The 14,241-nt window shown below is 50.6% G+C and overlaps 1 protein-coding gene across 2 annotated transcripts; it reads left to right on the plus strand.

The window, feature by feature from the left end:
* Positions 1-1,290: 1,290 nt before the first annotated feature.
* Positions 1,291-14,241, plus strand: SALL2 (spalt like transcription factor 2). 2 transcript variants are annotated; one of them, XM_046010341.1, is made up of 3 exons: positions 1,291-1,502; positions 10,417-13,274; positions 13,736-14,241. In XM_046010341.1, the coding sequence occupies exons 1-3, from the start codon at positions 1,430-1,432 to the stop codon at positions 14,141-14,143; spliced, it is 3,339 nt and encodes a 1,112-aa protein (XP_045866297.1). In that variant the 5' UTR covers positions 1,291-1,429; the 3' UTR covers positions 14,144-14,241. The 2 variants fall into 2 exon arrangements, with proteins under 2 accessions (XP_045866297.1, XP_045866298.1); XM_046010342.1 differs by lacking the exon at positions 1,291-1,502 and adding an exon at positions 9,825-10,027.

The following is a 14,241-nucleotide window of genomic DNA, read 5'->3' on the forward strand; positions in this document are numbered from 1 at the left end:
GGACAGGAGTGGGAGAAACAGAAAAGCTATGAACTCTGTTGCTGTTTTAACTGGGATTCCTTAAGATCAATCACTTTTTTCCCCCATACTAGGAGCCTAGTGGCATACTGTACTTTTAATAATACAGAGGGAAAAAATGTTAGCTTGCTGTCAGATGCACCTGACTTCCAGGCCTGTCTCTATTACATCAGAGCTGTGCAACCTTGGATAGGTTACTTAACCTCACTGAAACTTTTGCTTACCTATAAAGATAATCATCTATAAATAGGAGTAGTCAAACCTGCTGTGCTCATCTCAGAGTTGTAATACTCAAAATGTGTCATGTACTTGAAAATATCCTATAAGTTATGAAGAGCTCTCCCTATATTGTTTTTAATTTTTATTTTATTTTATTTTTTTTAAGATTTTATTTATTTGACAGACAGAGATCACAAGTAGGCAGAGAGGCAGGCAGAGAAAGAGGGGGAGCAGGTTCCCTGCTGAACAGAGAGCCTGATGCGGGGTTCGATCCCAGGCCCCTGGGATCATGACCTGAGCCGAGAGCAGAGGCTTCAACCCACTGAGCCACCCAGGCGCCCTATTTTATTTTTTTAAGATTTTATTTATTCATTTGACAGAGAAAGACACAGAGAGAGAGGGAACACAAGCAGGGGAAGTGGGAGAGAGAGAAGCAGACTTCCTGCAGGGAGCCAGATGTGGGGCTTGATCCCAGGACTTGGGGATCATGACCTGAGCTGAAGGCAGACGCTTAACAACTGAACCACCCAGGCACCCCTATATTAAGTTTTATTGTAATGACTGTCCATCTTCATCTTTTTGCCAGCCTTTCATATCTCCATTTTTGACTCGAGGTACCTGACGTCCTGGCCTCATAATCAGGATATCCGGGAAAGTTCTTATTTCAGTTTTATACCCCCGACATAGTCGCATCATCAAACAAGGTGTCATAGAATCATGAGAGAACAAAAAAGCACCTGAGGACTTTGGATGAAGAGTTAGAGAAACAAGCAGGGACATTTTCTGAACAGACAGCACAGGGAGAGGCCAGAGCCCCGGCAGTGAGGAGAGGGTTAAATCCTTCCCCTCTGCAGTACAAAAGAAAAGAGTGTGCGGAAAGATTAGGATTTTTGCTTTTACAATGGGAGCTGCAGAAGCGTAGGGAAGAAGCTGAAGAAAAAAAAGGGGGCGTCTCCCCTTTAAAGACTTGCAGAGATTGAGAGAGAAAGAGAGAGAGTCAGGGACAGAGAATCAGAGAGAGCTCGGCCAGTCTGTCTGTCTGTCTCTGGGAAGGGAGAACGTCTCTGCTTCACAGTGATTAGCACTGGGGGAGAGGCATCCATTGGCTTCAGACCCAAGGAGAGACCAGACCAGGTCACCCCGGTTAGGACTCAGTGAGCTTTGCCCCTCCCTACCCCACCTCCACCCGGGAATGTCTCGGCGAAAGCAGCGGAAACCCCAACAGTTAATCTCGGACTGCGAAGGTCCCAGCGCGTCTGAGAACGGTGGGTGACTGGGGAGGGGTGCGGGAGCCCTGAGTCCCAGCCCGTGTGGGTCAGGCCAGGGCAAGGGAGGGCACCCGGGCCACGGGTGAAGCCAGGGGAGGACTTGGTCATTGGGGGTGTGAAGGAGTTGGATGCAGGGAGTAGGAAGGCGTTGACCTGTGCTGGGGAGAAGCCCCCGCTTGGCTTTTCTCAGGATTGGTTCTGTTTGTGTTTTCCTTGTTTTTCTCTGGATGAAATGGAGTTTTCAAACTGGCTCTGTCTCCCCACCCAAGAGTTTTCTCCTCAGGTCCCCCTTTGCTCACTGGTCTTTGTGCCGTTGCTAAGTAACCTCCTCAGACCTGGAGGCCGTCTCTTAGGGGTGGGATTTTCCCCCCTTTTCTTTCTGGAGAGTTGGGTTGCAAGAGAATGAATTGGATAAACGTGAAGGTTCCCCTGAGAGAGAAGAGAAAAAAGTTTCTCATTGTTGGGCTGAGCTGAGAACAGATCAGAGCTCCCAGAGGGAGAGAGCTAATGTCGGTCAGATGCAGCCTGGTTTGGGGTGTGGATCCCTGTCACCTGGGGTAGAGACCAGAGGAGAGGGCTGGATGAGGGGCTTAGGTTTGTGCGTTAAGGGAGGCCAAGCTTCCCAAAAAAAAAAAAAAAAAAAAAAAGTGAGTCAACATACTTGCATCTGTTTTTAAAGTAACAGATTTTGCCCCCCCCCCCACTGGCTCAGTCTGAAGGGCATGCAACACTTGCTCTTGAGGTCGTGAGTTCGAGTCCCACATTGGATGTAGTGATTACTTAAAAAAAAAAAATTAAATAAACTTGAAAAATAGAGTAACAGGTTTTCTCCCTGGAGGGGAGGGATATTTCATGTATTCCTGGAACAGTGCAGGAATAGGTGGACAGCACGGCAACAAGGGTATTGAAAAGTGACACTGCCCAAAGTCTCAGAAACAGAGGCAGTGTTAGGACCAAAACCTAGGTTTCCTAATGCTCAGGGCTGGTGGTGCTCACTCTACTAAATTAGGGTTTTTCAAACTTGCTTGATTGTGGATCTGGACTAGAGTCTGGGAATCTATATCTTTGTAAAGGTTCAGGTAGTTTTAGGCTTAGGCAAGTTTTGGACATACTACTATGGCTATATATATTAAGGCTATAAAAGTCTGGAATAAACTCAGGTATAAACTATTTCGCAAACAGTAGATTCACCCGACAGTGTAGTGTCGTAGTAAGAACAAAGGTTCTGAAGTCAGACTTTCAGGATTCAAATCCTGGTTCCACCACTCAGCGGTGCAACCTTGGTTTACTTCCTTTCTGTGCAGTTTCCTCATCTGTAAAACACTAGCTACCTCTTTGGTGATTGTGAGAATCAGAATGAGTTAATACCTGTAAAGCACTAGGGAAAATAAATAGCATAAAGAAGTGCTCAGTATATGTGGTATGGTAGTCCCTAGCAGAAATAAGTACTTAATACGTGTGAGTATTGTTATTATATGTGAGAACAGTGGCACTTCCTACAAGGGCTGAAATATGACCAAAGCTCAGGAACTTCTTGGCGAGCTTTAGTATTTCTCTAGGAGATGTTGCCGTGAAAAGCTCTAGGATAATGTATTTGTAGTGACTAAAACAAAGTTATGGATTAAACTTACTTTTCCACCTGTTGTTCAAAAAAAAAAGACCTGAGATTAAACCAGTGCTCCATGTGGTGCTATGGAACAGCCTTAACAGACATACTGTGTTTTGGATAAAACACATTCTCCTCAAGTCACTGCCTTGCTGGGATCCCACTGTGCCCATATTTAGAGGTTCATGGTGGTGGCATCCTTCCCTCCTGGGACACATTCGCCCTCCTTAATGCCGCTGCAGTCCGGATGTTTCCTCCTCAGGCTCTACAGGAGACTTCCCGTAGAGCCTCAGAGTTGCCTCACAGTCCTGCTCCCCTGCTGCCTGGATTGTGGAACAATGCCTAAACACCCTAGCCTCCCCCGCCCCCCCCAAAAAACAACCTCTTCTCTCCTTATACCTCCCAAGTCTGCTCACCCACTCCCTGCACTTCTGCTGATGAAGAGCCAGTGAAGGAGTCAAAAATCTTCCACCACTGCCCTGAGATGGATTCTTAAGCCCCTTGAGCTGCAGCTCGCAGCTGGGATATGGGGATGTTGCTACAGAGTCATCCCTCCGTAGAAACAGTGCGGGCTCCAATCCAATGGTGGCAACAAATTTCAGCTGGAATTTTGTCTTTGAGCCATAAAAGTCAGAAACATAAATGCAAGGAGCAAGAGGCAGCAGTAACGTCTTAAGGTCTCCCTTAAGAACACTGAAGGGTTTTCTGATCAGAATTCTGAGAGTGAAAGATTCTGGGCTATTGCATGACCCGGAGTGCCACTGGGTCACATCTGGAGATGAGGTGGCTATATCTGATCAAATCTAAAATTCCTTCCTGCTCTTACAAGATAGATTTCCTACTTCCTCCTTTTCCATTGGTACAGTTTTTATTTGCTTATGTGATGTTCAGACTCCTGACTTTTCCTTCAACCCCAGAAGACATTTTCTTGTTCTGCGTGCCCCCAAATTAGGTGGGGGTGGGGGGTGGGGGGGACGACTCTATGTACGTCTTCTGGTGTTCCTGTGAAACTATGGGCACCCTCAGGAACATCAGCAGACATTTATTTAGCAGGCAAGGATGCCACCAAGGTTTTCGGGAGTCCTTGCCTTCTTTCAAGCAATGTTTACCATATGTGACAAGCAAATGCTGAGCCTTTGTTGCACATTTTAAAAGCCTCATCTCTGCAGTGACCTAAGACGTTCATCAAGAAACAGTCTGAAAAACCTGTTTTCTAGCCCTGTTTTTGTTCAGCTTCCCTGACCAGAACACCAAAAACCTAACAGAATAGTTATTGCACATAAGTGATGTGAAGGAAATAGTCTGTTTACTTAAAAAAACTCTGGAGAGAAAAAAAAAATTGTCTCTCTCCCCTACAGAGTCTAGAAATCTGGATTAGAGAACATAAGGGATGTGAGTAGGGAAAATGTAAACTAGTACATCTGGGAAATAAAGGAAACGATCAGAAACCCAGATATTTAGTGAGAAGGAGAAACCAGGACAACAGCCAAACAGATCTAGAGGGAGAAATGGAAGTTGGCAGACATTGAGAGCAGCAAAAAGAGAAGGAAGGCAAAAGAGAGTTTTGAGGGCTCTGTTCTCTTTATATCTGAAGTAGGGAGCATAATCCCTCAGGGTATTGAGCTTAAGCCTTTCAGCTCTAGGTATCCCTGGGTCAAAAAGAAAACATCTCTGCATAGATAGAAAGTAACTCAGGTGGGGTGCGATATAGAGCACTGGATCAGGAAGCAGAAAACCTGCTTTTTAATCCAGCTTGGATCTTGAAGCTAGGTGACCTTGGGCAGGTCCATTCTTCTTCCAGGGCTTCAGTGTTTGGCCTTTATTTATTTATTATTTATTTGTTTATCTATCTATTTATTAAAGATTTTATTCATTCATTTGTAGGGAGAGAGAGAGCACAAGCAGGGGGAGCACTCCCAGCTAAGTAGAGAGCCTGATGTGGGGCTCAATCCCAGGACCCTGACTGAGATCATGACCTGAGCCACACAGATACCCCTATTTTTTAAATTTTTTATGTATTTTTTTAAGATTTTATTTATTTATTTGACAGGCAGAGATCCTAATTAGGCAGAGAGACAGGCAGAGAGAGAGAGGGAGAAGCAGGCTCCTCGCTGAGCAGAAAGCCTGATGCAGGGCAGACACTTAATGACTGAGCCACCCAGGTGCCCTGATATACCCCCATTTTGTTTTATTTTATTTTTTTAAAGATTTAGTTATCCATTTGAGAGAGAGAGCGTGAGAGGGGAGAAGGTCAGACTCCCCATGGAGCTGGGAGCCAGATATGGGACTCGATCCTGGGACTCCGGGATCATGACCTGAACTGAAGGCAGTCGCTTAACCAACTGAGCCACTCAGGCGCCCGATATAACTCCATTTTAAAGAGAAATCCAAGCCTTGGATAAATAGAGAAACTTTCTGAAGAACACAAAGATTAGAAAGTGCTGGGACGAGAACTCAGGCCTGTTTGCTTCAGAGCTAGCAATCTTAATCTGTGTGCTCAGAGGGTCAGATCTCTGAAGTCCCTTCTAGCGACAAAAGAGTATGAGTTCCTGGGGCACCTGGGTGGCTCAGTCCTTAAGTGTCTGCTTTCTGCCTTGGCTCATGTCATGATCCCAGGGTTCTGGGATCAAGCCCCACCTCAGGCTCCCTACTCAGTGGGAAGCCTGTTTCTTCCTCTCCTACTCCCCTTGCCTGTGTTCCCTCTCTCGCTGTCTCTCTCTCTGCCAAATAAATAAAAAGTATAAATTCCTTGCTAAATGCTGAGTCTTTCAATGCCATAAAAATGTCTCTTTAAAAACCTTTTTGGAAAAACAAAACAAATATATTTTTCTCACTTAGCATCCCACATACATGTACCTCAGCACACCTGTTTGCCTACAATGTGGCATAGGCCATGGGTGCATTACTAGGTATGGGTAGCAAAGGAGTAAGTATGTTTATGGATTTAGGAGAGAGGACTGATGCAGAGAAGAAGCGACATTCTCCCTTAGAAGTAGTCTACAGCAACAGTAGCAGTGGTTACAGAATCGATTCATAATTATGGAAACTATTAGTGTTGGGCCAACACTAACACTAGGTTTAGGCAGGTCCTTAGTGTGCTTTGCTTCTTTAATAGCTGGACGATGCTTGAACTCTGCGTAGAACAAGCCTTTATCTAAAACTAGAAATATGGCTCAGGAATGCACGTACCCTGGGAAAGGCAATACGGTCACTTAAGTTCACAGTCAGGTGTAAATCATATCAAATTCTGGCAGGCAGTCTGTCCATTGCTGTCCTGCCTGCTGTTCTCTTATGGTGTACTCAATAAACTTCTATCTCCTTTCAAAAAAAAAAAAAAATCTATTCATGGAAGCTAGATACAAGAGAGCTAACCTGTGGCTGCAGGCAGAGGAGAGAGGGAGGCTGATAGGAAGATCTGGCATTGAGCAGCTGGTTTTGCCACTGTCTTGATTTTGTCCAGGTTGAGGGCAGATAAGATTTGTGAGCAGCAGGATAGAAAGTTTGCTGGGAAGAGCAGTCGCCTGAAAGGTACTGTGGGTCTCATCCTTGGCTAGACATTGGGATCACCTAAGGAATTTTATGACATACTGATACCTGGATGCCACCTTCCAGGATTCTAAATTCATTGATCTGGGGTGTGACCTGGATATTGGGATTTTTAAAGGTGCTGCCAGTAATTTTTTTTTAAGATTTTATTTATTGGGGCAGGGTGGCTCAGTCCTTAAGCGTCTGCCTTCAGCTCAGGTTATGATCCCAGGGTCCTGGGATCAAGCCCCGCATCAGGCTCCCTGCTCTGTGGGAAGCCTGCTTCTCCCTCTCCCTCTGCCTGCTACTCCTCCTGCTGTGCTCACTCTCTCTCTGTCAAATAAATAAATGAAATCTTTTAAAAATTTATTTATTTATTTATTTAACAGAGAGACAAATAAGAGAGGGAACACAAGCAGGGGAGTGTGAGAGGGCAAAGTAGGCTCCCTGCTGAGCAGGTAGCCCCATGGTGCCCCTGGGTGGCTCAGTCATTAAGTGCCTGCCATTGGCTCAGGTCCTGATCTCAGTGTCCTGGGATTGAGTTCTGCCAGTAATTCTGATGGGCAGAAAAGTTTGAGAACCACCTGTTCAACTCTGTCCTCCTGTTGTGCACTCCCCACCTATTTTTCTCTTTGTCCTCCCAGCCATGCTCTCCCAAGCCTAGAGCAGCAGTTCAGAGAGCTACCTGGTTTCTTTTTCCTTGTCATTTTGGCTCTTTGTATATTTAAACCAGTCTTAGTCTCAGTGTCCATCCCGGACTTTGTGTGTGACCCGGGATAGCTTACCTCACCTTATCTGCTATCTAGGGACACCATTACTAGCTTAGTTTATTCCTGTGTTTATGACTTCATTCGTGTCTGCCTAAGAATCCTGCCCCCCTTTTCAGGATAGGCAGTGAGTGCAAAGTGCTGAGAAAGAGAAGGTTCCTCTTACAGGTGGCTGTTGATCCGTCACCTTTCAGCAGGGACTAAATTTACCTTAAAGAAGAGTGCAGATTGAATTACGCATCAGAAAGCAAGTTTCATTAAAGAGCAAGAAAGGGGACAGTGTTTCCCAGGAGAAGATGAAAAGAAAAGGATTTCTTTTCTTGTCGGAAGACTTGACAAAACAGCAACTTGATATCAAATGTTCAATGCTAATTAACAAATGCTCGGTGGAAAGCCTCCATCTGATTCCCTCTCCCTTGCTGAGGCCAGAGAGCAAATGGCAGGTAGGAGCTACACAGAGCCCTTTCTCTAGCATGAGAGGAGCCAGACAATGTTGTTGTGCTTGAGAAAGCACTGGATAGGAGTAAAAATTCTGGACGTTCGCCTCACTGAATTAACTGTGTGAACTTGGAAAAGTCACTTCACCTCTCCAGACTTCAATATGTGTAAAAATAAACAACACCGCACTAACCGGTGACCTTCCACTATTGAAATAGATTCCCCTTTCCCTCCTTGTAAGGGTCAAGCTCATCTGTTTCAGTCATCATTCATAACGTTTAGATCCTCATGATTATCTGAAGTTTCCAAACATAATTCAGTAAAATGTTCTAATTTTAAAAAGAAGGCAAAATTTGCATTGAATAGTGAAGTGGGTGTTGCGAGTATTAAGTAGTTTCATCTCCATCCAAAAAAAGGCTCCTTAATGTTAGCATGTGCCAATTATAGTAGCCAACGTCTTACCTCACAAATGAATAAGGTTAATAAGGAACGTGAAACACTGATCTTGTTTTAGTATATGTGCATTTTAGGTTATTTTGACTGTTTTGCCACTGACAATGTCAATTCCCTAATCCATAATATTCAAAGTCCCATATGTTCATATTAACAAGATTCATCCAGTTTTTCAAGATTTTGTCACCACAGTATTTCTCTGAGAAAGATAACACAGCTACAATATTACCACTTAACAAAAAGGAAAATGGTTGCATGAGTGACCCACTGCACCTTGATATACCAGTCAGGCAAGGAGAGATCTGGGATTAGCACAAGGTGCCCAGGCAAACCACAAAACTAAGTGACTTGGGGTCACTTTCGTGTAGGTAAGATAAACTGCTGCAGGAAAACCTATTAAGACACATTTCAAGGTAGAAAGGGAATGCAGAGTATCTGGTCTAAGAGCCATCTCACCCCTACTTATCTTCTCTGAAGGAGAGGTGGCCTTTGTGGGCTGAGGTGGTGTTAAGTCATTTCTAGGTATTCAAACTAGATTGGGGCTGAAAGGGCTTTCCGCACTGAAAGGCTGTCTGGTAGCTCCCACTGCATTTTTTCCCATTGTTCCAGGAATTCCCCTCCCCCCCAGGTTAGAGCTAGGTGGGCCCCTGTAGGCCCCGGCTGGCCAGCATCTCCCCCGCCGCAGCAGTCCTTAATAGTGACAGCGAGCCGTGTGTTGTCGCTAGAGAAGGGCAATGGAGGAAGAAGACGGGCAGGAAAGAGAGTACTAAAAGGAGATGGCTCCTTGAATGAGCACGAACTCCATAAATCAGGTGTCGGCCGAGTGATCTGGGGGTTAACTTGCATTCGGCTATTCTGTGGGAGGAGGGGCAGGGAGTAAAGGGGCTCAGTGTTCCGCAGAGAAGGGTCCTGAAATGACTTCCTTGGAAATTCTAGCTTGCAGCCTCCCATCCTGAGAAACTTCTTTTGTGGAGAGGGATGGGGGTGGGGGGGGGATAAAGGTGAGGAAGACTGGACAAAACCTGGGGTATTTGGGGATGCGTGTTTTGATGAGGGATGGATGTTCTGGGCTCCCTCTCCGTTCTGGCCCTCAGACCTCTGAGATCAGACCACCCTCTCCGGAATGCACGTTTTCCAGGCTCAGTGGATCCTTTATCCAAAGAAAAATAAGAGAAGCCTATCGCTTTGCTCTGTTGAGCCGGGCTCTCTTTCCCACTGTGCCCCCCTTGAGCCTGAGGGGGGTGGGGCAGGTCTGGGCAAAGACATCTGGAGAAGGGGGGAGCTGGCAGAGGGCAAGGGAAGGTGAACCCCCACCACGCCCCACAAGCACCTGTCACTGAGCCTCCGGAAACCTGCTAGGCTCTGGGATCCGGCCCCACACACCCACCTCCCACTCCCCGCTCCCGCAGGGCTCCCGAGCAGCTCCTCCCCCATCTCCCCTCTCCCAGCTTTCTGGCTCCAGCTCCTCCCCTCCTCCGCGCCTCCTCGATCCCCTCCCCCTCCTCCGCGGCTCCCTGCCCCCGCCGCCGCTGCCGCCGATCTCCATCTCCGCAGTCTGGGCCGCTGGGTGCAGAGGCTGCCGCAGCCCCGGCGGCTACCGCCGCCTCCCCCAATCCTGATACCTATTGTCTCCCACTCTACCCGGCCCTCCACCTCCCCCACACCCATGGCGCACGAAACCGGGAGGAGCTCTCGTCTTGGGGGGCCCTGCGGGGAGCCGGCGGAGCTTGGAGGTGCGGTAGGGCCCTGCCGGGGCAGGGGTGGGGGCGGAGGGGACGCGCGCGAGCTCATGGACTTTCCGCGGACGGGATAAGAATGCACGATTCTCTGTCTAGGACCCTCTCCTCACGCCCATTCCTTGCGCCCGCGGTGGCCCCGGGTTGGGGGGGTGGGGGACGGACTGGGGAAGGCAGAAGCTTGAGCCTGCCTGCCCTTCCCCACCCCCTACGCTGGGGTGTTTCACATCCCGGCGGGTCAAGACTGAGCTCTAGCTTGCTGCGTGGCCTGAGGGTGAGCTCATCTCCCCACCCCCACAAGCGGTTACTGGGCCCGTCGCTAATTAGAGCCTTCGCATGCCCGTCCCAACCGCACCACCCACGTTCTCTCCTTGTCTTCTCCCTAGGTGATGCTAGCGAGGAGGACCACCCCCAAGTCTGTGCCAAGTGCTGCGCACAATTCACTGACCCAACCGAATTCCTCGCCCACCAGAATGCATGTTCTACTGACCCCCCTGTAATGGTGATAATTGGGGGCCAGGAGAACCCCAACAACTCTTCGACCTCTTCTGAACCCCGGGCGGAGGGCCAAAATAGTCCTCAGGTCATGGAGGCCGAGCACAGCAACCCCCCAGATTCTGGGTCCTCGGTGCCCACAGATCCCTCCTGGGGCCCAGAGCGGAGAGTAGAGGAGTCTGCCGGGCACTTCCTGGTCGCTGCCACAGGTACAGCAGCTGGGGGAGGCGGGGGCCTGATCTTGGCCAGTCCCAAGCTGGGCACAACCCCGTTACCTCCGGAATCTACCCCTGCACCCCCCCCTCCTCCTCCTCCACCCCCGCCCCCAGCAGTAGGCAGCGGCCACTTGAACATCCCTCTGATCTTGGAAGAGCTTCGGGTGCTGCAGCAGCGCCAGATCCACCAGATGCAGATGACTGAGCAAATCTGCCGCCAGGTGCTGCTGCTTGGCTCCTTAGGCCAGACGGTGGGCACCCCTGCCAGTCCCTCAGAGCTACCTGGGACGGGGACTGCCTCCTCCACCAAGCCCCTGCTTCCCCTCTTCAGTCCCATCAAGCCTGTCCAAACTGGCAAGACGCTGGCAACTTCCTCCTCCTCTTCTTCATCCTCTTCCGGGGCAGAAACGCCCAAGCAGGCTTTCTTCCATCTTTACCATCCACTGGGGTCACAGCACCCTTTTTCTGCTGGAGGGGTTGGGAGAAGCCACAAACCCACCCCCGCCCCCTCCCCAGCCCTGCCTGGCAGCGCAGATCAGCTGATGCCCTCACCTCATCTGGCATTCCCAGGCACCACAGGACTACTGGCAGCGCAGTGTCTTGGGGCAGCCCGAGGCCTCGAGGCTGCTGCCTCCCCAGGGCTCCTGAAGCCAAAGAATGGAAGTGGTGAGCTGGGATACGGGGAAGTGATGGGTCCCTTGGAGAAGCCCGGTGGACGGCACAAGTGCCGCTTCTGTGCCAAAGTATTTGGCAGTGACAGTGCCCTGCAGATCCACCTGCGTTCCCACACCGGTGAAAGGCCCTATAAGTGTAATGTCTGTGGCAACCGCTTTACCACCCGTGGCAACCTCAAAGTGCATTTCCACCGCCATCGTGAGAAGTACCCGCACGTGCAGATGAACCCTCACCCGGTGCCGGAGCACCTAGACTACGTTATCACCAGCAGCGGCCTGCCCTATGGTATGTCCGTGCCACCAGAGAAGGCTGAGGAGGAGGTGGCCGTGCCTGGCGGAGGTGTGGAACGCAAGCCTCTGGTGGCCTCCACCACAGCACTTAGTGCCACGGAGAGCCTGACGCTGCTCTCCACCGGTGCAGGCACAGCCACGGCTCCTGCGCTCCCTGCTTTCAATAAGTTTGTGCTCATGAAAGCAGTAGAGCCAAAAAGTAAAGCTGATGAAAATACCCCACCGGGGAGTGAGGGCTCGGCCATCGCTGGGGTGGCAGAAAGTGGCACGGCAACCCGAATGCAGCTAAGCAAGCTGGTGACTTCACTCCCCAGCTGGGCGCTGCTTACCAACCACTTTAAGTCCACAGGTAGCTTCCCCTTCCCCTATGTGCTGGAGCCCTTGGGGGCCTCACCCTCTGAGACCTCAAAGCTGCAGCAGCTGGTAGAAAAGATTGATCGGCAAGGAGCTGTGGCTGTGGCCTCTACCACCTCGGGAGCCCCCACCACCTCGGCACCGGCAACTTCATCTTCCGCCTCGTCGGGACCTAACCAGTGTGTCATCTGCCTCCGGGTGCTGAGCTGTCCTCGCGCCCTGCGCCTGCATTATGGCCAACACGGAGGTGAGCGGCCCTTCAAATGCAAAGTGTGTGGCAGAGCTTTCTCCACCCGGGGCAACCTGCGTGCACATTTCGTGGGCCACAAGGCCAGTCCAGCTGCCCGGGCCCAGAACTCCTGCCCCATCTGCCAGAAGAAGTTCACCAACGCTGTTACTCTGCAGCAGCACGTTCGCATGCACCTTGGGGGCCAGATCCCCAATGGTGGTACCACGCTCTCTGAAGGCGGGGGAGCTGCCCAGGAAAATGGCTCTGAGCAATCCACAGTCTCTGGGCCGGGGAGCTTCCCCCAGCCGCCGTCCCAGCAGCCATCCCCAGAAGAGGAGTTGTCTGAAGAGGAGGAGGAAGAGGAGGAAGAGGAGGAAGATGTGACTGATGAAGATTCCCTGGCAGGGAGAGGCTCAGAGAGTGGAGGCGAGAAGGCAATATCTGTGCGAGGTGACTCTGAAGAGGCATCTGGGGCAGAGGAGGAAGTGGGGACCATGGCGGCAGCGGCGGCGGCAGCAGCAGCAGCAGTAGCAGTAGCAGCAGCAGCAGCCACAGCTGGGAAGGAGATGGATAGCAATGAGAAAGTGATTCAACAGCCTTCCCTGCCACCACCGCCCCCCGACAGCCTGGATCAAACACAGCCCATGGAGCAGGGGGCCAGTGATGTGGCAGGAGGCATGGAAGAGGGGGGCAAAGCGGAGAGGAGCTCGAGCCCAATGGTAGCACTCGGCCGGGAAGGGGAAGGCAGTGGTGGCTCCTCGGTGGAGGAGCTGAGCATGCAGGAGGCCATGAGAAAGGAGCTGGGAGAGAGCAGTAGCAGAAAGGCCTGTGAGGTGTGTGGTCAGACCTTTGCCACCCAGGCAGCCCTGGAGGAGCATCAGAAGACCCACCCCAAGGAGGGGCCGCTCTTCACTTGTGTTTTCTGCAGGCAGAGCTTTCTCGAGCGGGCTATCCTCAAGAAGCATATGCTGCTGGCTCACCACCAGGTACAACCCTTTGCCCCCCATGGCCCTCAGAATATTGCTGCTCTTTCTTTGATCCCAGGCTGCTCACCTTCCATCACTTCCCCAGGGATCTCCCCCTTCCCCCGAAAAGATGACCCCACGATCCCATGAGCCTCTTTTTCTGTATCTGCTGCTCCTTGACCCAGGGAGCAGAAACCAAGAGCTCTGTAGAAGGACCTCCAAGATGAGTGAGCCCTGATTTGTCTTTTTCTCTGAGTCCTTCTGTGATACATCCCTAGTGGCTTTTCTCGGTCCCCGAGCTTGGAAATAGTTGTACTCACAGGGGGATGGCCCCCTGATGAATTTTTCTTCCCTCTTCACTCACTGTACCTGAAGAAAATAGATTCTCTATGGCTTTCACGTTCCCAAGGGGAACCCTCTCCGACTTCCCTGGGGTGACCCTTCTCCCCTCTCCTTTCTTCTTCTCCCTTTCCCTTTGGCAGGTGCACCTGAGCACCCACATTTGGAATTGCAGCCCAGCCCGAAGGGGCCGGCAGCTGTCTCTGGAGGGCCCAGTGCCACTCCTCTCTGGTGACCAGGTCAACCTGCAGGACTTCCTGTCCCAGGACATTCCTGCCCAACTGGTGAGGGTAGGTCCCCTGTCTTTCTGGAACCAGTACACAGCTTTCCTGTCACGTGACCTGCCCACCAAGCCCTGGAGTTCCAGCTCCACCTCCACTACCGCTTTAAGCCTGGCACCACCAGTGCTGTTTGGCCCGGGAAATGTGCCTGGGAACGTGCCTCCAACAATGGGATCCAGAGAGGCCAAGGAGAAGAGAGCCCCCCTCTTCCTATTTCGGTCTCCTGCATCCAAGGCAGTGCCTGAGAAGCCCGTCATGGAAGAAAAGTAGCAAACTGTACATTGCTTCTTCTCCCTGCCCCAGAAGGTGCCAGCGACGAAGACACACCATATCTGTAGCTGGTGGCTCGGCCCTAAGGGTTTGGGGGG

Source organism: Meles meles, chromosome 6 (assembly GCF_922984935.1).
Source record: "Meles meles chromosome 6, mMelMel3.1 paternal haplotype, whole genome shotgun sequence".
NCBI lineage: Eukaryota > Metazoa > Chordata > Mammalia > Carnivora > Mustelidae > Meles > Meles meles.